This window comes from Peromyscus eremicus, chromosome X, assembly GCF_949786415.1.
Source record: "Peromyscus eremicus chromosome X, PerEre_H2_v1, whole genome shotgun sequence".
Taxonomy (NCBI): Eukaryota; Metazoa; Chordata; class Mammalia; order Rodentia; family Cricetidae; genus Peromyscus; species Peromyscus eremicus.
The window spans coordinates 87,713,716-87,737,405 of record NC_081439.1 but is presented as its reverse complement, the minus strand read 5'-3'; the positions used below and the strand labels follow the sequence as shown (position 1 = coordinate 87,737,405).

General features: G+C 37.4%; 1 protein-coding gene across 1 annotated transcript in view; it reads right to left on the bottom strand.

The window, feature by feature from the left end:
• Rnf128 (ring finger protein 128) overlaps nucleotides 1-23,690 on the bottom strand; it is an 86,417-nt gene that overhangs the window by 4,247 nt on the left and 58,480 nt on the right. Inside the window, exons 3-6 of the mRNA XM_059250511.1 lie at nucleotides 8,437-8,508; nucleotides 3,751-3,833; nucleotides 2,794-2,890; nucleotides 1,870-2,038 (exon numbers count right to left, since the gene is read on the bottom strand). Of these exons, the coding sequence (XP_059106494.1) occupies nucleotides 1,870-2,038; nucleotides 2,794-2,890; nucleotides 3,751-3,833; nucleotides 8,437-8,508 (421 nt within the window). The remainder of the gene's footprint in view (nucleotides 1-1,869; nucleotides 2,039-2,793; nucleotides 2,891-3,750; nucleotides 3,834-8,436; nucleotides 8,509-23,690) is intronic.

Here is a 23,690-nt window from a genome sequence, read left to right as displayed (position 1 = left end):
TGGGAGGCAGGTCTTCAAAGGGGGAGCAGACATTAGACTGGGAAAGGAGGAGTGGAAGTATGCCATAGAGAAGCAAAGAGCTCAAACCTAGAGGACAGAATTGAGAAAAGGAATTGAATCAACAGGAAAGCAAGCGTGAAGAATCTAAGGTAACTAAGGATTGAGAGAAGAATCCTTAAGCCTTCAAAGTGGGTGTCACTAGTGCTGTGGGATGTTCTGTATGCTGTGAATGTGTTGCTCTGATTGGTTGATAAATAAAACGCTGATTGGCCAGTAGCCATAGGAAGTATAGGCGGGACAAGCAGACAGGGAGAATTCTGGGAAGAAGAAGGCTGAGTCAGGAGATGCCAGCCTGCTGTACAGGGAGCAGCATGTAATGGCACATAGGTAAAGCCACAGAAAACGTGACGACATATAGGTTAACAGAAATGGGATGAGTTTAAGTGTAAGTGTAAGAACTAGTCAGTAGTAGGCCTGAGCTAATGGCCAAGCAGTTTTAATTAATATAAGCCTCTATGTGTTTACTTGGGTCCAAGAGGCTTCGGGGCTGGCAGGTGAGAGAGATTCGTCCCGACCACAGGCCAGGCTGAGACACAGAAAAACTTTCAGCTACACACTAGCATTCATCCAGGAAAGAATCCAGGAGGATTGTGGATCATTATCTCGTTTGCTATTCAAATGATCTGTAAAGTCTCTCTACTTCCCCACCCTCCCAACCAATCCCCATAAGAACGGAACACAATCAAGTAGGATGGGATTTTTATATAAAAATACTAGCACAAATGAAATTATCTTATCTTCACTGACTTCTACTACCATACCATTATGGGAACACAAGATTATCATGACAAAAAAAACCAATGACTCAGTATGACAGGTAGAACAATCCACAGATAATTAACATTCCTATGTGTGTACTCAAGGAAATGTCTGGAGATCAGATTGCAAGAAATACAAAGTTTGCTTTTACATGGTTGTGTGCCTCGTGACGTCTTCAGAAATGGTATTTATGGCACCCATAAACCTACAGAGGGCAAAGGTACGTCAGGGAAAGCTGAAATGTTCACAAGTTATTGTGGTAATTAGTGTCTTCCATTTTTACACTAAAATTAGGTTACTTCAAGGTAAGGAATGAGGGAAAACTTTCAAACCAAGAAAAACATGGAAAAAGATGTTAGAAAAAGGAAAAATAATTTATATAGAGATTTGATAGTTTCAGAGGAAAAGGTAACAAAATTAAATAACCCCCCAAATTTCTCCACTCATATTAAATTACTAAACTGTCATAATAACCCACATGAATTCCAAAATTAAGATGTTCAATCTTAGTTTCTAACAATTGATTCATGTCCTAGAAGAGTCAACAGGTGGCAGCACATACCATTGTTAAACCTAGTTTCCTATGCTCAAGATGGATTCCTGAGAAGATAGGCATAAACCTAGCTGCTGGAAATCAAATGTTTCTATTATTTCAGGAGTCATTTATCCCACATTCTGATTTATCTGCAATAAACAATGGCTTCTAAAATTTAAAGGTTCTCCTTCGCCCCAGTAAGAAGTTAATGAGCCAACATTTAAATGGCCCAGAGAGCAGCTTTCCAACAAAACTCTTCTTTTATGAATAATCTCAATTCCTCCGGCATGCCATCTATTTTAGGAATATTTGAATATGTATGTACTCTTTGAATATGCATATGCTTTATGGCAGGAGTACATCTTTCACTGCATCATTTTAAATAGAAAAAAAAAAACTTAGATGGCATAATGGATGGATGGAACCACCACTAAAAAGCAAGAATACATGGATAGATGTGTGGCCCACAGTCGACAACTTGTGATGAGGTCACTGCCCTTCAGTACTGTGCTTACTTGCTGACTGCACATGCTCCTCCAGAGGCGGCTCATCTGCTCCCTGGACTGAAGCATATCCAGATGATGCAGTCTCACTGCGATTGTCTTCTTCATGGGGAGAGGCAGTATTAGATGCATCATTGGAAACAGGTACTTGTAAAGACACTGATCCATCTTCAACATCCACCTGTGGAAAGCATTCAAACAAATTAAGACTTTCTGAGTGCATGCATTACATTGACATATGATTATGATGCTTTCATTGGTGATAACTCAGAGCAATATTTCTTAGCCTCATAAACCTCGTAACCTATTTTTATGTCACAAAAATCTCTTGCTGGCCCCAGTCATGGTAGCTAGTGTAGGAATCGGCTCTAACAATTGGATACATGTCTTCATTTGGTTGATCCCTTCACCTCAAAACATAATGGCTGGTACAAGGTAGGCACTCAGTATACATTAATATATATTATTCTGTCCCAAAAGAGAACTTAAAATAGTCTGATCTGTATATTTCTGTTAAGTTAAAAAGATTTTATTGAGTTGTCATTTATTTTATCTTGACGTAAGTTTTTTCACTTACCAAATATAAATTATAATTTTATGCCTTCTCAAACTGTCATGCTTACTTAATGACAAATTTGTAACTATGTAATAATGACAGAGTTAAAACAGAAAAGTAGATAAGTTGGTAGTTTACAGTTCTAATTCTGATCCATATAATAAGTATACTTGAGAAGGGAGAAAAAGGAACATGAATATGTCCAAGATGGTAGGAACCTCTCTGTGTCTATGAAAGAAATATGTCTAGTTTTGGGTATAAACTAAACGATTTGCATATTACCTACCCAGAGAGAGAAGGATGTTATTTTCATGAATGCCCAGGAATATAAATACCACACTGCTGAAGTTCCTTCATAGAAAGAATATAGCAACGTTTACCTCAATTCCCAGAGCTTTGAGAATGTCACACTTGCACATGGGGCAAGTCCTGTGTTCTAAAAGCCATGGGTCCACACATGTCTTATGGAAAATATGACTAATGAAGGAGAAAAGAGATAATGTAGTTATAAGATGTGAAACAGCAACAACACTTTGCCGCACACACACACACACACACACACACACACACACACACACACACGCACGCAGGCACGCGCACACACACAGAGATTACACTTAGCCTTTGCAAGGATGTCTTTTCCCCTTTTAAACATACCATTAATAAAGGGGCCATAGAACAGATTTCAGAGATTTCAGAATACAGAGCTCTTAAATATAGAGGCCCCATTACTCTAGCCTCAAAAAACTATTTTTAGTATTCATAACTTGAAAATGGCTAATGCTGCTTGACTTAAGTCTGTTGGTATTTCAAATGTTACAATATTAAAATTATCAGTTCCCTAACTCTAAAATAGAATCATCATTCTCAGTAACAGAATGATATAGTACTGAGTACAACACAGTACCGATGCTTTAGGCAATGAAATGTGCTCCAATAATACCTCTATTTAATAGCTGAGAGAAGATTAACCTTCTGGAGAGGAATAATATTTTAAACATCTAAAGAGTAAAGACTTCAAAATAGGCCACTAAGTTGATTTTTATTTTTTCTCAATAGGAATGTTAGAATGAATTTAAAATAAAGAAGCAAGTACTAACCACACACACACACACACACACACACACACACACACACACACACACACAGTCTCTGCTGACTAGGTTTCTCAGTTTCCTGCAGAGATAAAAACTGTTGAGAACAAATTGTACTGAATTTTGGAAACTATAATTCAATTTTAGTGCTATATCAATTTGGAAGCATTTAAAATAGTTTGCCTTCATCGTGCTAATTTTAAGGATGTTATTTTTATGGCTATGAAAGAAGATGAAACTTACTTGCAGGTTAGGATGCGCACCAAATCATTGGGTTTATAGAGCTCGATACACACAGCACAGCTATCTCCATCAGGGCCAATTTCCTATGAACAAATAGTTACTGTTACTCAAACAAGAAAAAGTAAATTACACTTCAGAGCTGGACCAGCATATGCACATGCATTTAACACCTAGAAATTCCTGCAGAAAGAGAAACATTACTGAGTATGCAGCTATGAAGTTTCAATGGGTGGTTTCAATTTATTGACGTTTGGAAGAGGCAAAATAATAAAGTCAACAAAACGGAGAAAGAACAAATTAAACCATGTAGTACTGACTTCCATTCTTTTTCTTGACTTTAGAATTTATAGAAAAACATGTATATGTTTTCATAGTTATGTTTTCTCTAAAAAGGTATAATTTGCATATAGTAAAATTCAGTCATTTAGTCTACAGTCCTGCACATTCTGAAAAACATGTAGTAATATAATCCCCATCACAATCAAGATATAGAATAATGACATTACCCCCAATAAATTCATCCATATTCCCTTAGTAACTAAGCCTTCCTCTCATTCCCAACCGTTGCCTATCACTGTTATATTTTCAATTCCTATACCTTAGGCTTTTAAAAATAATGCCATGTAAATGGAATCATGTACTATCTAAGTTTTGAGTCTCACTTCCTTCACTCATCATAAGGCCTTTGATATTCGCATATGTTATTGTAGGTAGCAGTAGGACTTGCTTACCCTTTTATTACTAAATTGTATTCCATGGTATGAATATTCCACAGTTTATTTACCAGGTGATGGGAATTCAGATTCTTTCCAGTTTGGAATGAATTACTAATAACTATGTTTAGGAGTTTAATGGGGATATAGGAGTTTCCTTCCTTTACAGTAAATATCTAGTATGGTAAATGCATTTTTTAACTTCATAAGAAATTGTTAATCTGTTTTGCAGGGTAGACATAATCATTTAGTATTGTCACCAGAAGATACATAAGAATCCCAGAGGTTGTACATATTCATCAGGTCTTGTCTTTTCCAGGTGTTATTACTTTTAGCCATTCTAAGGAATGTACACTGGTAACACAGGTGGTTCTAATTTTGTATTTCTCTAATGAACAGTGACATTGGGTATTCTTTTGTATACTTCTCAGCCATATGTTCCTTTGATGAAACATCTGTTTAGTATACTTACTCCATTTATTAAATTTTAAAACATATTTTTATTGTTGTGAGCCACCAAATGGGAACTGGGAATTGAACCTAGGACTTCTGTAAGAGCAGCAAATGCTCCTAAACTCTGAACCATCTCTTCAGCACATATTTATTCAAAGTAATTAGCACATACAGTATTAGGTTTCATTGTAGTATTTTTCTATTATTTTATTTATTGTTGTTTTATGTGTATGAGTGCCTGAATGCATTATCTGTATACCACATGCATACAGTGCCTGAATAGGCCAGAAGGGGGCATTGGATCTCCTGGGACTGGAGTTTTAGATGCTTGTCAGTCACTATGTGCATGCTGGAAATAGAACCCTTGTCCTCTGGAAGTACAGCCAGTGCTTGTAGCCATTAAGTCATCTCTTCAGCCTCCTCAGTGTGGAATTTTAAATTTATTTGGTTGTCGTTGATTCTCCTTCCTCCTATATTCTCCACCATCTCCCTGACCCCTCTTGTACCTTCCCCACAATCTCCTTTCTGCTTTCCTATCACAGGTTTGTGTCTCTACTTTTATTTGGCTGCTCCTCTTGTTGGTGAGTCAAGAGGTTTTTATATTCTAAGTGTAGTCGTTCAATAAATGTGCAGTTTGCAAATATTTTCTCCAAGACTGTGCCTTGTGTTTTCTTTCTTTGAAAACTGTCTTTCAAATAACAGAAATCCATTTATGTGTTTGTTTAGTTGATACAGGGTCTCACTGTGTAGCCCTGGCTGCCTGGGAATTTGCTACGTAGACCAGGCTGGCTTCACTCTGAGAGACACCTATGCCTCCAAGTTTGGGCTTACAAGATGTGCCCACCATGTTCGGCAAGAATAGGAATTTTTTATTTTTATTTTATTTTACTTTATGTGTATGTAAGTTTTACCTTCTTTTATGTCTGTGCACCATGTGTATGTCTGGTGCCTGCAGAAGAGGGTATCAGATCCCCTGGAACTGGAGTTACAGATGGTTGGGAGTGCTAAGAATGGAAGCTGGGTATTCTGAAAGAGTAGCCAGTACTCTTGAGCCATCTTGCCTGCCCCCAAAGAACAGAAATTCTTAAAGTTTGACCGTCAAATTCCACATTTTCTCTGTAGACTTGTTTTTGGTGTCACACATAAAAATTATTAATGTATCTCACCTACATCATGAATTATTTTTCTCCAAAGACTTCTAAGGAATCAATCGTTATAGGCCTTATATTTAGGCCTATAATCTTTTTTGAGTTAATTTTTACTCTGTACAAAGAATGGAGGTATTTTAAAAATGGATACTATGTTGGCTAGTTTTATAACAACTTGACATAAGTGTCATTTTGGAAGAAGGAATCTCCATTGAGAAAATGTTCCCACCAGATTGGCCTGTGGTTCACTTTCTTCATTGATGGTTGATATGGGAGGGCATAGCTCACTGTAGGTGATGTCACCCTGGGCTGGTGGTCCTGAGTGTTACAAGAAAGCATGTTGAGCAAGCCATGAGGCAGCAAATCAGTAAGCAGCACTCCTCCATGACCTCTGCATCAGTTTCTGCCTCCAGATTCCTGCCCTGTTTAAATTCCTGTCCTGACTTCCCTCAGTGATAGACTGACATAGAACTGTAAACCTAAATAAACCCTTTCCTCCCCAAGTTGCTTCTGGTCATGGTGCTTTAAGTATAGCAATAAAACCTTAAGACAGATCATCACTGCAGAGAGTTTTCCTTGCTTCATTGCCTTTGGATCTTCATAAAAAAATAAATTGGCCACATGTCTGTTGGTCCATTTCTGGATTCTATATCTTACCATTCATTTATAAGTCTAGCATTTCTACACCCCCACAGACACAGTCTTAAAATAATCCTGAAAATTGGGGTGTGTGTGTGAATTACTATTTGAAGTTTTTTGTTTGTTTGTTTGTTTTTAAATCCTCCCTATATTGAGACAAGGTCTTTCTCTGTAGCCTAGGCTAAATTTGAACTTGCAATCCTTTTACCTCAGCTTTCTGGATGCTGGAATTGAAGGCATGTACAAGGTCCAGGAATGAAGTCATATGAGGAAAATTCTAAGTGCTTGTGAGAACACTCCAAAAAAACAAGACCAGAGTTTTGTGACCTCAGTTTCTTCAAAACACTGAATTGTTCCTGGAATGTGATTTGTGCTCCTCACAGGTGTAGTAGATAGGAGTGAGTTGACTTCAGCTTGCTCATTTTTGCTTGCTGATATTATTCAATTAATTTTTATATGCCTCTATGGAAAAATGTGTTTTTGCCACATGTGGCTTGTCCTTGCAATTGTATACAGCTTGAACTCATGAGAACTTTACTCATCTGACAGTTCTGAACCTCCAGAGTATAAATTGTCAGGTGCTCTGAACAAAGTTGGCTATTACAAGAGACTTTAGTCTCCCTTATCAGCTCCATTTTCCCAGGTCCCACCATCTCTAGAGTGGTGACACAGCACATTCAATTTCTACAGTTCTTATTCATCAAAACTGTTTTGATTACACTAGGTCTTGAGCTTTTCTAATATTATCTCATGAAAATTCTTGTTGAAACTCTTATCTTAGGCATAGGTTAGTTTAAGATGGACTGGCAACTTAACAATGAAGTCTTTGATCCATAAACATGATATAGATCTCCATTTATTTATATTTTCTTTGATTTCTTTCTCCATACTTATAATTGAACTCAAAGCCTCAAGGACGCTAGGCAAGAGCTCTACCACTGAGCTATAATCTCCAGATCCTGTGACTTCTTTCATTGATGTTGTACAGTTTTTAACATATAAATCCTGTACACATTTGGAATATTTGTTTTTAAGACCTTAATGCTTCTGATGGTGTTATAAATGTTAAATCTTTATTTCACTATGTCCTACAGTTTTTTGGGGATGTCTTTCCTCATCAGTGGGTTTTCAACTGTCTTAAATCTAAAATGGACATTAAACAAAGTTGTACTGAAGCATGATATTAGTTTTCTATCATTGCTGTTGCAAATTACCATCACTTGTTGGCTTACATTTGCATGGCTAATCTTTCGTGGCAGTCAAAAGTAACTGAGGAGTTGGCAGTACTACATTCCTTCTGGGGATTTCAGAGAAAATACCTTGCATTACCGTTTCTATCTTCTAGAGAATTCCTACATTCCATTTCATGGCCTCTTCCTTGAACACTCCACATTTTTTATTCCATTGCAACCCTGCTATGGATGGTAGTCAGATCTCCTCCTTTATTCCAGCTTATAAGGATTCTGATTATATTTAGGGCTTGTCTAAATAGTCCTGCATGATCTCCCTCTTAAACTTTCTCTATCTGCAATTTCTTTCTGCCTGATAATGTAATATTTGCAGGTGCCAGCGATTAGTACCTAGGTACAGTTGGGGGCCATTATACACTCTAATTTCAGTGTTGACTAGAATTTTAATAATCAATAAGGTATATAAATGCTAATGAAAAGACAATTGGAGGAGGGCATTTAAAGAATGGCCTGGTATGCTTGTTTTAAAAATAATAAAAGTACCTTGTCTCCTTGTTTCAAAGTGCGCAGCTGAAGCTTTCCAATAGCTTTCTTAGCATCTGCCTTTAACTGCCTCTGTAACAAATATTAGAAGACATATTTTTAAAAGAAGTATGATAAAAGATATAGTGATATAATATTAATTGGTAAAAGTTCCTATCCAAATAAAAGTTTAGAGATTAAAATCTGCAGCTGGGGAGATGGCTCAGTTGGTAAAGTGCTTGTTCTGCAAGCATAAGGCTCTACGTTTGATGCCCAGCATCCACAGAAAAGCTCGGCACCCGAGTGTGGGACTCTAATCCCAGCATCGAGGAGGTAGAAACAGGGAGATCACGGAGCTTTGCCAGCCAGTCAGTCAGGTTGATTCAGTGAGCTCCAGGTTCAGTCAAAGGCTCTGGCTCAGAGAATAAGATGGACAGCAACTGAGGAAGACAGCTGTCTTTGACCTTTGACCTCCACACACATGTTCAAATGCATACATGCACACACACAATTTTTTAATTAAAATTTTTTATATATTTTGATCACATTCTTTCCTTTCCTTCAGTGCCTCTCAGATCCTCCTTCTCACCTCCCTCCCTGTCCAAAGCAAAACAAAAAGTGTACAAAATAAAACAAAAACCAGTCTGTTTTGTTTTAGCTAGCTACTCCTGGGTATGGGGCCTGCCCTTGAGTGTGGTTGATATACCCAGTGACACTCCAGTGGAGAAAACTGATTTTTATTTCCCAGCAGGTATCAATTGCAAATAGCTTCTTGGCACACACACCACAAATTAATTAACCATAATACATATCTCATTCATCTGCTATTAAGCAGGATCTTCCAAATTACTGAAACTTTCCTTATAGTCCACTGAGTCAGTTGTATGTTACCTATATATTCACAGCTATGTGGGGCCATCCACTAGAACAATGGTTCCCAACCTTCCTAATGCTTTAACCTTTAATACAGTTCCTCATGTGGTGGTGACCCCCAACCATAACATTATTTTTGTTGCTACTTCATAACTGTAATTTTGCTATTATTATGAATTGTAATGTAAATATCTGCTATGCAGGATGTGATATGTGACCCCAAAGGGGTAGCAACCCACAGGTTGTGAACCGCTACACTAGAGCATGGTCTATCTACCAGGGCTACACACTTAAATAAAACTGACTTTCCATTCCAAGTACCCATCAATTGTAAAAAGTTCAACTAGTGGGGGATGTTTCCAGCCCTTCCTCTTCCATGAGGAATGTTGGCTGGTTTGATCTTGTCTAAGTCTTGTGGAGTTAATCACAGTTGCTGTAAGCTCATGAGTGTAGTGGTCCTAAAATGTCCAGAAGATACTGTTTTACCCAAATCCTCTCAAATATCTGGCTCTTATAATTTTTTCTGCTCCCTCTTCTAAGATATTCTCTGAGCCTTGGGGTCAGGAAGTGTGATATAGATGCCCCATTTATGGCTCAGTACCCCATCTACACTATACTTCAACCAGTTGTGAGTTTCAGTGTTAACTCCTGTACACTGCCCAAATCTGGTGAGGACTGAAAATTGCACTCATCTATGGATTTAGACATATGAATTTAGAAGGCAGTTTGATACTATGTCCATTTAGCAAAATAGTAGTAATGTGTCCACCCCCTGAGTTCCTGGTAAGATTTATAATACCAGACATTAGTCTCCTCATGTAGAGTAGACCTTAAATCTACAAATTACTGAAACTTACATACTGTGTTTCCCTACTTTAAAAAATAGCATCCCTGGGAACATAATGGAAAAAAACAGTATGCCTCTCTCCCAAATGGATTCAGACACCAGGAATTTTTGAAGCAATTTTCCTATTTTAAAGCTCAGAGGACCTTAAAGTACACCTTCTCCAGTTTCTTTTCTGAAATGGGTCTTGTTCAAACAAAAGTGCACAGGATTTGAATTCAAATGGAACTAGATTCAAAATCTGACTTTGTCATTGACTAAAGAATAACATTAACAAGTCAGTGAATTATTGAGCTTACCCACTTTTCTAGAAAATGAGGATAATAACAACTCTTACATTATTCAGTATTAGGAAACCCTGCTGCTTATGATTACCATTGTCTAGGAAGGAGGATGGATTCCGAGTTGTTTCATTGAGCACGTATCTAGATAAGTCTGGATATTCAACATCAAATTAAAGCTCAGGAACAAGGACTAATACATTCTGCACAAGTCATATTATCAAGTGGGATGACCCTCCAAGTTAAAAAAATCACAAATAATGGAATCATTGAGAGACGGTCTTTCTTCTTATGCAGGTTGAATTAGTCACAGGAAAAATGTTGCAAATAAATCTTTCTCTTTCAGAAAAAATATGCCTATATTCTTTCTATGTAAGAATATCTCAGGTGAATATACCATATGTTTAAAATGAAGTTGAGATAGGTTTCACATCAGGGTAGATGCTGTGTGGACTCAATAGCATTGCAGGGGGTTACATGATACACAATCTTATTTTGAATTGTAAAATGAATAAACTTACCAGAAATTCAGCAAACAATAGGTGTTCAGAACCAGAGTTCATTATGAGAATGAAAATAGCTCCCCGCCATGCAGGGTCTGCTCCCTAGCAGGGACCCCAGCTGATACATGTTACATGAAAATTAGATATAATGCAAATAAAACATCTAACATAGTGTCTAACATATCATAGATACTCAATAAGATATTTAGTAATGAAACTATAAACTATTACTTGTAAATAAGTATCACCGGGTACAGGAAACATGTCTATAAATAATTCTGACAAATATATTTTGGAAGAAAATAATTCATATAGTATAGGTATGTAAATAATGTCCTCAATGCCCAAAGATGTATCCTACAAAAAAAACCCCTCTCAGATTGCTACTTAACCAGTAAATATAGACTGGTCGAAATAATTAACGAGGATGCTAATGAAAGCCCTAGTAAAGGCTAGAAGAATAATAGAACTTGATCTTTATATTCCTGGAGTCTAATCCAGTAAAAACATCTTCAATTCAGCTGTTTTCTAATAGTTTTTCATTTTTTTGTGCCTATGGTCTGTTAAACTCTGTTTCTTTCACTGAACCACTAGGACCCACAGGCCTAGCTCTGGCTCAGATTTCTAAGCCTCAGTACTTTCTTATCACATAGATCAGGAGCTACTCAGACAATGAGAAAAAAATGAAAAGGGAAACAGAGCCAATAAAAGAAAGGAATATAGTATACACACAAATATATCTTTGTTAATTCTTTTGTTATTTGTCTTTAAAGCATTTCTGATTGAGGTTTAAGCAACAAGCTCTGTAGACAATTAGAGAAATGAAGTCATTAGGAAGTGATATTTCTCTAGCATGTTTATTTGATTAAGTGTACATACTCTGGGATGGGAGGGCGATCTGGTTACAACATCTGTCACCCTACTCATCTCCAAGGTTGACTCAGCTAATCTGGCTGGCTAGGCCGGTGTCCCCTTTCAACCTTACCACTCCGCACGTATCTCACAAACTTTCATGCTTGGCTGAAGAGGACAACCTTCCCCTATAGAGCAGGAACATTCCTTCATCAAGGGTATATGAGTAGCTGTACTGTCCTGATAGACCCTCCAAACAAGCTCTCAAGTCTGCATTTTCTGATTTCTCATTCCTAAATATTCAATTCAATACATTAGCAGTCCTCAAGTCTCCAATGACAATGCCTATACATTTACGAGTAATGACTGCCAAACAAGTAATTTTCTTCATTGCAGCTACAATTGTAATTCAAATTAATTTTAGTTTTAGGCCCAGGGGCAATGTTATATGCCATGTATAAATCTATTCCCAAGAAACAAAAGAGCTGGTATTAATACCAAGCTAAAAATAGGTGATGGGGGTGAAACACACACACACACACACACACACACACACACACACACACACACACACACACGGACAAGTTGCAAATGCCTAGTTATTAAATAAGAAACTTGATTATAGAAGATCTCTAAAGATCTGCAACATTTAAAGACAGCATGCTGGTTCAAATAGTAATTTGAAATTCATTCCATAAAAATGAGTATTTTATGTAGCTCTCAGACCTCACCAGAGAAGGGCCTTTGTGCAGTGATGGTGGTAGATGCGGAAACTCACAAATGGTCAAAATGCAAAGAGTAAGTATTAGTGGAGTGCTCAGCCACAGATGGGACATCTGTATCACACCCGTCAAAACTCAGGGACCTCTTAAAGGACACAGCAGGAAGACTGTAAAAGCTAGAGGTCACGGATGGCTAGCATGAAATGTCTTCTGGACATGGGAAGACCACTGAACTCATGATCTCACAGCAGCTGTGGTTGCCTGCACAAGAGCAAACCAGTAAACATTCCTGCATGGGGGGGGGGGCTTTGAGAGCCCCATGCCTATTTGAGGAGCTATTTACAGTAGATGGGTGCTGGAGGAGGGAATGTCAGTTTTCTTTATGGGTGTGGCTCCTGTTAGATGACCCATGCCCTAGTGCAGTGGTTCTCAACCTTCCTAATGTTGCAACTCCTTAATATAGTTCCTCACGTTGTGATAACCCCCCCAACCATAAAATTATTTTTGTTAATCCATAACTGTAATTTGTTACTGTTATGACTTTTAATAAAAATATCTGATATGCAGGATATCTGATTTGCGACCCCTGTGAAAGGGTCTTTGGACCCCCTAAGGGGTCGTGACCCACAGGTTGAGAATCCCTGCTCTGGTGGGTAATTCCATACCGATGATATACAGGCAGCACAATAGGACTCAGTGGGTTAAAAACAATAACACAAAGTTCGCAGGGAGTGGTAGAGACTGGGGTGGACCTGGGAGCAGTCACAGAGAGGTTTGTAGGGTGAGTGTTTTAAAAATGCATAGTATGAGATGTATGAGAAATTAATAATAATAGTTTTAAAAGAGAAGTATATGCTCCCTAAGTCCTTATCTTTCTCCCACTAGACTGTTAGTAGCTAGAGGACTGGGCCTTAATGGTTTGTTTTTAAAATTTTCTACAATGCCTACTCATTTAGAGAATATTTAATTTAAAAATATAAACACTTTCAGCACTTTCTCAAACAAGACATTTTTTTCAAGTCTCTTTTCCAGTACATCGGGGGAAAGAACATTTTAAAGAGCATTTCCCAGACTCCTAGTATGCATCAGGCTCAGCCCTAAGATTTCTATCTGTCAGCCCTAAGATTTCTATCTGTCAGCCCTAAGATTTCTCTCTGTGTCATCACGTATAATCATTAACTACCTTGTGAAACAGGGATTTTAATATCCAAGTTTTATAGAGAAGTCAAGTGGGTTCTGAAGCCTGACTAAAGTCCAGACAGGTGGCTGGTTGCAGGGCTGATTCAGTTCCACCCCAGCTTGTATCTGACTTTGAAGCTGCTGATCTCTCCACCGCAGTACACTGCCTCCATTGTGTGCTAGAGAAGAAGCCTTTAAAAAGGCTTTGCATTCCTTGTGAAGAAGATAAAGGAAAGAAACAAGGGAGGGAACCCTCCAAGTCATCTATTATTCAGTCTTGAAATTGTTTCTAAATTGCTATACATTGTGATTTGAGAAAGGTTTTAAATAGGCATATTATACTAACAGCCTCTCCCCTCCTCCTCAATCCGAAATCATATCTGGTTTAAGAATATTTGACAATAGAGTTGAGAATTGAAGAAAAAAAAGCACTGCTTTTTGTGTGTGTGCCGATTTTCTTAACAGAAGCTTGATGCCATTTTTCAAACCAATTAAAAGCTTTGACAGCGCCAGTAACTGAAGATATATCAGCTACACAGTTTTGGGTGATTGTTGCTGTTTTGGTTCTGAGAATTTCTGAGCTGACAGTGGGGAAGGAGCTGAAAATAAAGTCAGAGGAATTATTATTTATTATAATTTTCAATTTATAAATTGCAAGGAACATGAGATATTCTATTTAGCTCATTTGTATATTCATACCAAATTCAGTAAAACATATGTCAATCTGGTGATTTGTCAGCCTGGGTTTTGGTCACAGGGCATTTAACATTCAGTGGAAATGAAATATATATATGAACAACATCACTTCTATAGTTAAACTAATTACTTAATGGGGCTAGAGTACACAAAAACAAGAAAGAGGTTAACACAAACAAACTTGATTTTTCTGCATGTAAGTCACTGCTTTTTAAAAAACAAACATTCATTAAAAGCTAAAAATAAGAACATTTTCCAAGAATGAAAGTTAAAAAAATCATAATCTTGGCTCAGAGTTTATAAAAACAATGCTTAATTTTTTTTTTTGAAAATGTACAGTGAGAGGATTCTTTTCCTAGGATACATTCCTGTGAGCAAATGCAATGTCTGTGCTATGTAGCAACTTAGGCATATGAGAATTTGCCTTGCTCAATGAAAACCTATGCAGAATATCTGAAAAAGAGTTTCTACATTATGAAATATTTTTCTTCAATTAAAAAAGAAAAAAGCAGGCTGGGCAGTAGTGGCACACATCTTTAATCCCAGCACTTGGAAGGCAGAGCCAGGTGGAGCTCTGTGAGTTCGAGGCCAGCCTGGTCTACAAAGCAAGTTCCAGGACCACCAGAGCTGTTATACCCAAAAATCCCTATTTCAAAAAAGAAACAAAAAATAAAATAAATAAATAAATAAATAAGCAAGTTTTAAAAAAGGTGTTCCTTATAGGAGAGGAGAAACAAGCAATTAAACATGCTCCCATATATCTAAAAACCCCGAAGACTGGGATAAAGAGGAATATAGGTCATTCCCATAAAGATGGACACCATTAGCAGTATAAGGAACTGGACTGCAAGGAAGAATTGTGAAGAAAGGGAAAACTGGCCAATGGATATGCTATAACTAAAATTATAGCCTTAACAAAGAAACATAATCGGCACCTTTAAAAATCGTGTTATGCCTGAAATTTGTACTTTTGAGTTGACTCTAGTCCATAGCAAATATATCCTCTTCTCTCAACCCTGGGTAACTGCTGTCCTACTCTCTGCTTCTATGAGATTAACTTTTTTATAAAGAAAAGAAAATTCTGGAATTCTGCTATTCAAATTCATTTACTTGAAATTTGCTAGGGGAGCAGCTCTTAAGTGACCTTATTATACCAAAATGCATGCCCCTGCACATACACGGTGCTAACTCTGTTTGGTAAAGGATAGATTCAATAAATTGGCTATGGTAATCATTTCACAATGGACATCATATCAAATCAGCATGGTGAACATTTTGGATACCATTTTATTTGCCAATTATGCAGCAATATAGTTGGGGAAAGAATTAGTGACATGATCTGGGTATGGTTATGCCTGGCTGTAGTCCCAACCATTGTGGAAAACTGAGATGGAAGAATTGCTGGTGTCAAAAGTTCATCACCACCTTGGGTAACTGTTATGGTTTGCAAGTTAAATGTTCTCAGAGGCTCATACTCTAAGGGTGTTGTTGCCAGGTGGAAACATTTCTACAAAACGATGGAACCTTTAGGACGTGAGTCTGAGTGAAAGTAAATTCAAGTATTGGGGGTGTACCCTTGAAGGGATTGTTGGGAACCTACCCTTTCCTATCTTCATGACCACAACAGGGTGAATAATTTTGCTATATGGTCTGCTATGATGCTTTACCTGGCCCAAAGTGGCATGCTAAGTGATTGTGGACTGAAATCTCAAATCTGTAAACCATAATAAACTTTTCCTACTTTAAGTTTTCTCAGGTACTTTGTCACAGTGGCAAAACCAAACCAAATAAATGAAAACATACCAGCAACAGTGAAACCCAGTCTCAATAAAACAATGATACAAGTATAAAATTAAAGTATATGAATATATTAAAATTCTGAGACCCATTATTTGAGTTTCCTTTTGATCTGTGAGAAAGTCAAAAGGCTGTGAAGCTAGGCCTCATTTAGACAAGTATTTGTTTAACTTACACCATATAAGAGCCAAAATTCTCATGGTATAAAAGGCCCTGAATAATTCTCAAATGTTGGCAAGAATAGACCCATACATGAAAACACACCACAAATATGCTTAAATACATATGTTTAAACATATGTATAGAGAGATAGATGATAGATTTGATAGACAAATAATGGTACAAAATGTAAGCAGCTATTGTATTTTTCAGTTAATTTAACTAAAAGAGAAAATTTGCCACAATTGGGAATATTCCAGATAATGTTTACAATATTTTTTATTCAACGACAATTTTTTGAGACAGGGTCTCACACTGCAGCCCAGGCTTGTCTGGAACCCACTATGTAGCCAGGCTGGCTTCAGACACTCAGTGACCCTCTTGCCTGTCAACCTTTCAAGTGCTGAAATTACAGACATAAGCCAGCAACATACCAGGCCCAAGGACAAATTTTAAGATATTAATACAGCTCAGCCCTTCTTCATCTGAGAGCACACAGTACTGCTATTTCTAACAGCAAGCTATAGGGGATGTATGGCATATCTCTGCCTAGGGAACTAATTTGAGTATCAGAGTCCCAGAGTCAAATGGTAGGAGTAAGGAGGGCTGATTGCTAGGATCATCCTCCTTGCAACTGGTCATGCTTTCTGAAACGCAGAACCCAGACAATGAAACCAGGTGCATATCATCTAGCTAGACTGTTGTGTAAAGCAATCTTGAAAAACTGGTACAACATGGTTCATTGCTCCAGCCGTATCTAACAATACATCAATCACTAATATAAAGGACACTTTGAAGGCCACATTCCTAGAGTTGGCTGATGTCCAATCATGGTTAACTTGGGAACATTCAAGGAGTAAGCAACTAGTTACGCTCTGTTACCTCTTGTCTTACAATCTATTCACATTGTCTTTGATCAAAATCTTTTTACAAAAACCCATCAGTTAGTGTAGTACTTTTTAGAAAAGTATTTATATATACATACTTCATTTGCCAAGTATTTACTATAGTAAATTCTAAGCATTTATATATACTATTATATTGATATTATGTATGTTATGATATAAGCATATAATTACATTAAATAGTATTCAGTTGATATTTATAGATTTAGTTATATAGTATAGTATTTATATTAGCATAGTATAGCATTTGTATACATTTGTATATCTACAATATATACAACACATACACACACAGATAACACAGACACACACACACAGTCTGTAAGGACAATAAATACCTCTAATAGGTGCAAAGCCAACAGGAGATAGGAAGAGGCTCAATCAGCAATTCAATCATCTATAAGACCATCACAAATATCTTTTATTGCTTCACCAATTTCATTATCCATTTACCCTTTGATCTATGGCTACTTGAACTTTGTAATACAGTTGTCCAGAGTGCCTTAAAATACAGTAATAAATTATGTAATTTAAATTCTTTTTCAGGGAAGTCACTATCCATTGGTATTACATCTTGAGGAAATCTTAGTTGAATCTCCCAGTGTATTTGACTATTGTATGATCTGTTTACACACAAGAGTTGACTCGTACCAACAATACCTGTATTATACCATATTACAGTATGATTATTTTATTGTGTGTGTATGTGTGTGTGTGGATACCAGACGTTAACATCAGGTATTTTTCTTATTATTTTTGTTTGTTCTTGTTAAATAATTCCATTACTTTCCAGTCCTTCCAATGTCTTCCTTGTATCCCAACCTACTCCCCCTTAATTTTATGGCCATCTTCTTTTGTTATAATTACATATATATGCCTAAATATATAAATACAACTGCTCAGTCCAGTTAGTGTTACTTATATGCATATATTTCAGGACTGACCACTTGGTATTGAATAAACAATTAGGGTGCTCATCTCTGGGGAAGACTATTTCTCTTGCTCTCAGTATTTCATAGCTCTGTCTAGGGCTAGAAGTCTGTGAGATTTTCCCCTTCCATGTTAGCATGTCTATTGTTGTTTATCTTATTTTTTGAGGTGAAGTCACTCACTGGCCTAGCGCTCACAAATCTGGCTAGACTGTCTGGTCAGTAAAGGCCGGATCCTCCTGTTTTTTCCTCCCCAGCACTGGGATTACAGTCAAACCCTGGCATACTTGGCTTTTTTCTATGAGTATTGGTGATCTACATTGGCCTTAACATTTATGAAACAAGCAGCTTATCAATGGAAAAAATATCCCCAGCCTTTAAATGTGTTGTGTTATGTTGTGGTGTGTGTGTGTGTGTGTGTGTGTGTGTGTGTGTGTGTGTGTGTTAGATGGAACCCATAAGCACATGTTAGAGAAGTGCTTTACCACTAAGCTACATTCTCAGAACTCAAAGTATTATCATGATACAGTTTGGTTTGGTTATCAAATAAACCAGGAGATATCACAGAACTCTACATTTCTAGAAGAATTCCTCTTTCTCATCCATGAAATATTATTATGGAGAAATGTCACTAGTGGCAATGACTGTGTCATGTTTAGGTTTGATGTTAGTTGGGACACAGTGCATCATCTGCCTTAATTCTCATTACTATATAGTTACAGGTTCCCATTAACTGTTGTACAGCATGGTTAACTCCCTCCATTACAGAGCACATGGCTATCATTAAAATTATTTCTATCCTCATACCTAATCTTATTTTTATTACTACATATGACTTATAAAATTTAGTGGGTTTTATTATGACATATGTTTTTCTTCTCAAAATAGTTATTTCCCAGCTATTGCTTGTTAATTAAATTTGTCCTTGGACAATTTCATACACATACACAGTATATTCTGATTACTCTTTCCCTGCACCCTCCCTTATCTCCTCTCAAATCTGTCAATCCTCTTCCCACATTCACGTTTTTTGGTCCTGTTTTGTGAACCACTGAGATTAACCATGGATGTCTGTGTGACTGGTGGTTTGGAACTATCCACTAGAACCTGGTGAGCTTATCACTGGGTATGCAGCTGAAGACAATGACTCTCCCCTTCCCCAAATCTATCAATAGCCAACAGTAGTTCATCAGAGATGAGTAGGGCCCCATAAGCTCCTACCCTATCCATGACTGACTGCTGACAGGGCCAGTCTTGTGCATGCTCAGGACAAGAAACCGTAGTTGCTGTGAGTTCATTACTACCATGATTGTAAGATACCTAGAAGATGGCTTTTCACAGTCCGTCCTGTCTTATGGCCCTTACCCTTTCTCTGCTCCTCTTCTATATTGTTTCCTGAACATCTCAACTACTCTGATTTGTGTGAATATTTTATCAAGGCTCATTACATGTTAAAGGATTCCATTTTTCTCCTGCTCTTGGAAATGATTCATTCCTATCTATTTTAATTACTACATCTTACTCTTCTTAAAATCACTGTTCATTAAGGGTAAATGTACAAAGCTGACACCAATAGCATGCTAATGTGGAAAGGGAAAAGCTTGTCAGGCCTTAAAGAACTAAGGGATGCTGAGAGTGGGAGAAAATCTTCTCCAGGGAGCTGATTATCCAGTATCAAATGTTCAGCCCTGGAAGCATATATACTAGCAACATTATATGGACTGTCAGGTTATAGTTATGCATTTAGGAATATATATATATATATTTATATATATATATTTTATATATGTATATAGTTTTATACACACACACAGACACACATACACACACACATATGTGAAAACAAAAGAGGCCATGAATTTGAAGAAGAGCAAAGAGAACTACATGGGAGGATTTTGAGGGGAAAAATGATGTAATTATTTATAATCTTGAAAATTATCTTTTAAAAAGTAAATGTAAATCCAGCTTTTCTTGCTATACCTATTCTAGCCCCTGTTTTACCGAGTATCCTCATTTGTTTCATTTAGTAGTATTTAATTCAGTGTAAGCTGTCACTGAGTATCAACTGCCTTAGATAATGTCAGCATATATACACTATACCTCCTTCCAAATGTTGGTACTGTATTCTATAGCGTTACTGTGGTCATTACCACAAGTAGTTTAGTATTTAGTGTAATTGTGTCATGAGGTTTCTCATAATCTTCTTTACTTCATATTAAGGTTGTTTAAAGTAGAAACAAATCTAATAATGCTTAGTATGTTATTTTCATTCATAGCCCACTGGTATTTTTCATGCTGTTTAGAAGTTTTTCACCCACCAAAACAGGATGATGTGTGCTCTTCAACATCTTCTATGACCATATAAAGAAATTACACCTGAGGGCTCATCTGAATAATTACCAAAACTTATACCATGATAAATTTGTATAATATTTATTGTTATGCCTCATAATCTTCAGAATGAAGATATCTCTGGATACATAATCTTCCCTAATTCTTTTGCTTTGGTTTTCAGTGACAGGGTCTCACTTTGTAACCCTGGCTGGCCTAGAACTCACTATGTAGTAGGGCTGGCCTTGAACTCACAGAGATTCATCGGAATCTGCTGGAATTAAAAGCATGCACCACCATGCCCAGCCTTCCCTAATATTCTAATAAAGGGGAGAGTTTCCATAATACAGCTTCATCAACATTTCTACTAGTACAAAGCAGAAAATGTGGCTAAATGTCCAGTGAAAGTTGTAAATATGTTCATGAAGCTTTTTACCAACAAATCTGAACTTATGAAAATAAAATATATGAGTAACATTACGGCACTCAAATCTTTATAAGCAAAAGTGACTACTACCCATATATTTAATCCTTTTATCCTCAAAGCAGAAAGAGATAAAATCCAATAAAGTGTAAAAGCGGATCTTCCAAAAGCCTTTTGTAATAAATGAGAAGCTTTAATGCTATTCTTGAGAAATTCTACAGAGGTTAACTTTCATAAAATATATTGTAATCTATGAAAATTGCTTAAATGAAAGATAAGATTAGGCCTAAATGTGCAATGAAGCTTGTGCATCACCAAGCAAAGTTCTTTATAAACCCTTTACTCCTGCCTCCAGAATTGTGAATAATTTATTTCTGTTGTTTAAAAGCTAGGAATAAACCTTATTACTTGGCAAAGGAGTTTCGAGATTTATTAGAGCAGTTAGAATACAGAAACACGGATCCTACTGTGGACATACAAAAACCACTCTCATCATTGTGACTATAACCTTTGAATAGTTAGTCATACGTGACAGCATTTTTTCCAACCTCAGAGATAAAAAAAATGCATGATACACAAATGTCAAATATTAACACAGTGTGAATCTACTGAGTGGCCTGGCATAGGAATGCTAAACATCCTTCTGACCATAGCTAGTAACATGCTGAACCTGCAGCCATTGTGATAAGCTCCTTCACTGAAGGGGACAGAAGTCAATTAATTCTAAACATCACCATGCATTAATATATGTTGGCATCTGGTTTTTATATAAGTTTTATAATAAAATGCAAACTTTTCATCTATTGTAAAATTCAATTAACTTTCTCACTCTACAAAAATCTTGTTGCTCCCAGTCCTCAACACACCTAGGTCTTCTTTGCTTCTTGGAGAATTAGTACACAAAGTGGCCAAAACTTCACTGCCTTGGAGGAACTTCTCAGATCATATTAAAAAACGTTCTATTGTTTCTACCACAAGATCACCTGAAAGCATTAAATACCAGCTGGACATTATGGAGAAGTGGCACAACACTGTTGTTACATTGAGAACCCTTGAAGGGAAGAGAAAATAATGATAGTAGCAATGGACCAGGAAAGGAGGAGGAATGAAAGCCGTTTAATAATTATAATCTGGATGTATAGTGACCATAAAATCAACAGCATTGGTTCATGAAGGCTATGTGGGGAGGGGAGAGGGAGAGGGAGAGGGAGAGGAAAGGGAGAGGAGAGGGAGAGGAGGGGAGAGGAGAGGGGGGAGGGGAGGGGAGAGGAGGGGAGGGGAGAGGAGGGGAGGGGAGAGAAGGGGAGAGGAGGGGAGGGGAGACTAGGGGAGAGGAGGGGAGGGGAGACTAGGGGAGAGGAGGGGAGGGGGAGGGGACGGGAGAGGAGGGGAGGGGGAGGGGGAGGAGGGGAGAGGAGGAGGGGAGAGGAGAGAGAAGAGAGAAGAGAGGAGAGAGAGAGAGAGAGAGAGAGAGAGAGAGAGAGAGAGAGAGAGAGAGAGAGAGAAAACAGTGTTGATTGGAAAGAACCAAAGGAAAAGGAAACATCACTAAAAGTAGGTAGAAAGGACAATTGCTGGAATGATAGCCTTCAGTACACAAAAGACAGAGAGAGCCTATATACTAGGGAAAGTTGGCTGCTGCCGAAAATATCTGTCAAAATAGAAGACATGGAAGAGGAGCAGGATCTAAACACAGATACAGACAGAGGGAGCAATGTAGAACTACTCTTTGGATTGCTTCCATTTTATTAGTAGAACCAGATATAATTAGATAATAAAGTTGAAGGATGTATTGGTGACTTAAGTTGTAAAACTTAAAAACAAGGAATGTAAGAGAGTAAATAGCTAAGGAAACATTTAATTAATGGGCAGTATTAATGGTCTACTCTGAGACTGTGATCATAAATTTAAAGCCAGTGTAGCTACAACTATTTTTTGGCTCTTCTGCAAGTCAAGGTGTAGACACAGACTAGGTGAGCATTAGGATTTAACCAGGGTTGAATGTGCCACAAAGTATGTCTACTCCTGCATATGCATAGGCTTCATGTGTAAGGATTTAGCAAACCCTGGATTGAAAATATTCAGAATAAAAAACTGCATCTCGCCGGGCGGTGGTGGCGCACGCCTTTAAGCCCAGCACTCGGGAGGCAGAGGCAGGCGGATCTCTGTGAGTTCGAGACCAGCCTGGTCTCCAAAGTGAGTTCCAGGAAAGGCGCAAAGCTACACAGAGAAACCCTGTCTCGAGAAGCCCTGTCTCGAAAAACCAAAAAAAAAAAAAAAAAAACAACCTGCATCTCTCCTGGATATGTGTAGAGTTTTTCTGACAGTCATTCCCTACAGAACATAGCATAAGACTTATTTACATGGCATAAACATTGTATCAGTTATTATAAGTAATCTAGACATGATTTCAAGTACACATATATGCTAAATGATATGCAAACACTCTCCCATTTTACATAAGAGATGAACACCTATGGATTTGAGTATACAACAGGAGATCCTAAAACCAATCCCCTATGGATGCCAAATGGATAACTCTATAACAAAGACAGTGAAAGTACAAGAGAACTGAAGATATATGCATCTGAATGGCCACAGAATCTGAGGTGATGAACTAGAGAAGTGAGGCTATGGGAAGAGGTGAAGATGGTTTAAAGATGACAGGATCAGGGATAAAGAATCATAGGCACTCCTCTGTTCTATAAGCCTTTGGCTGTTTTCTTCTATCATTTCCACACTTTGTACTTTTTAAAGCATTGACATCAAAATATACTAAA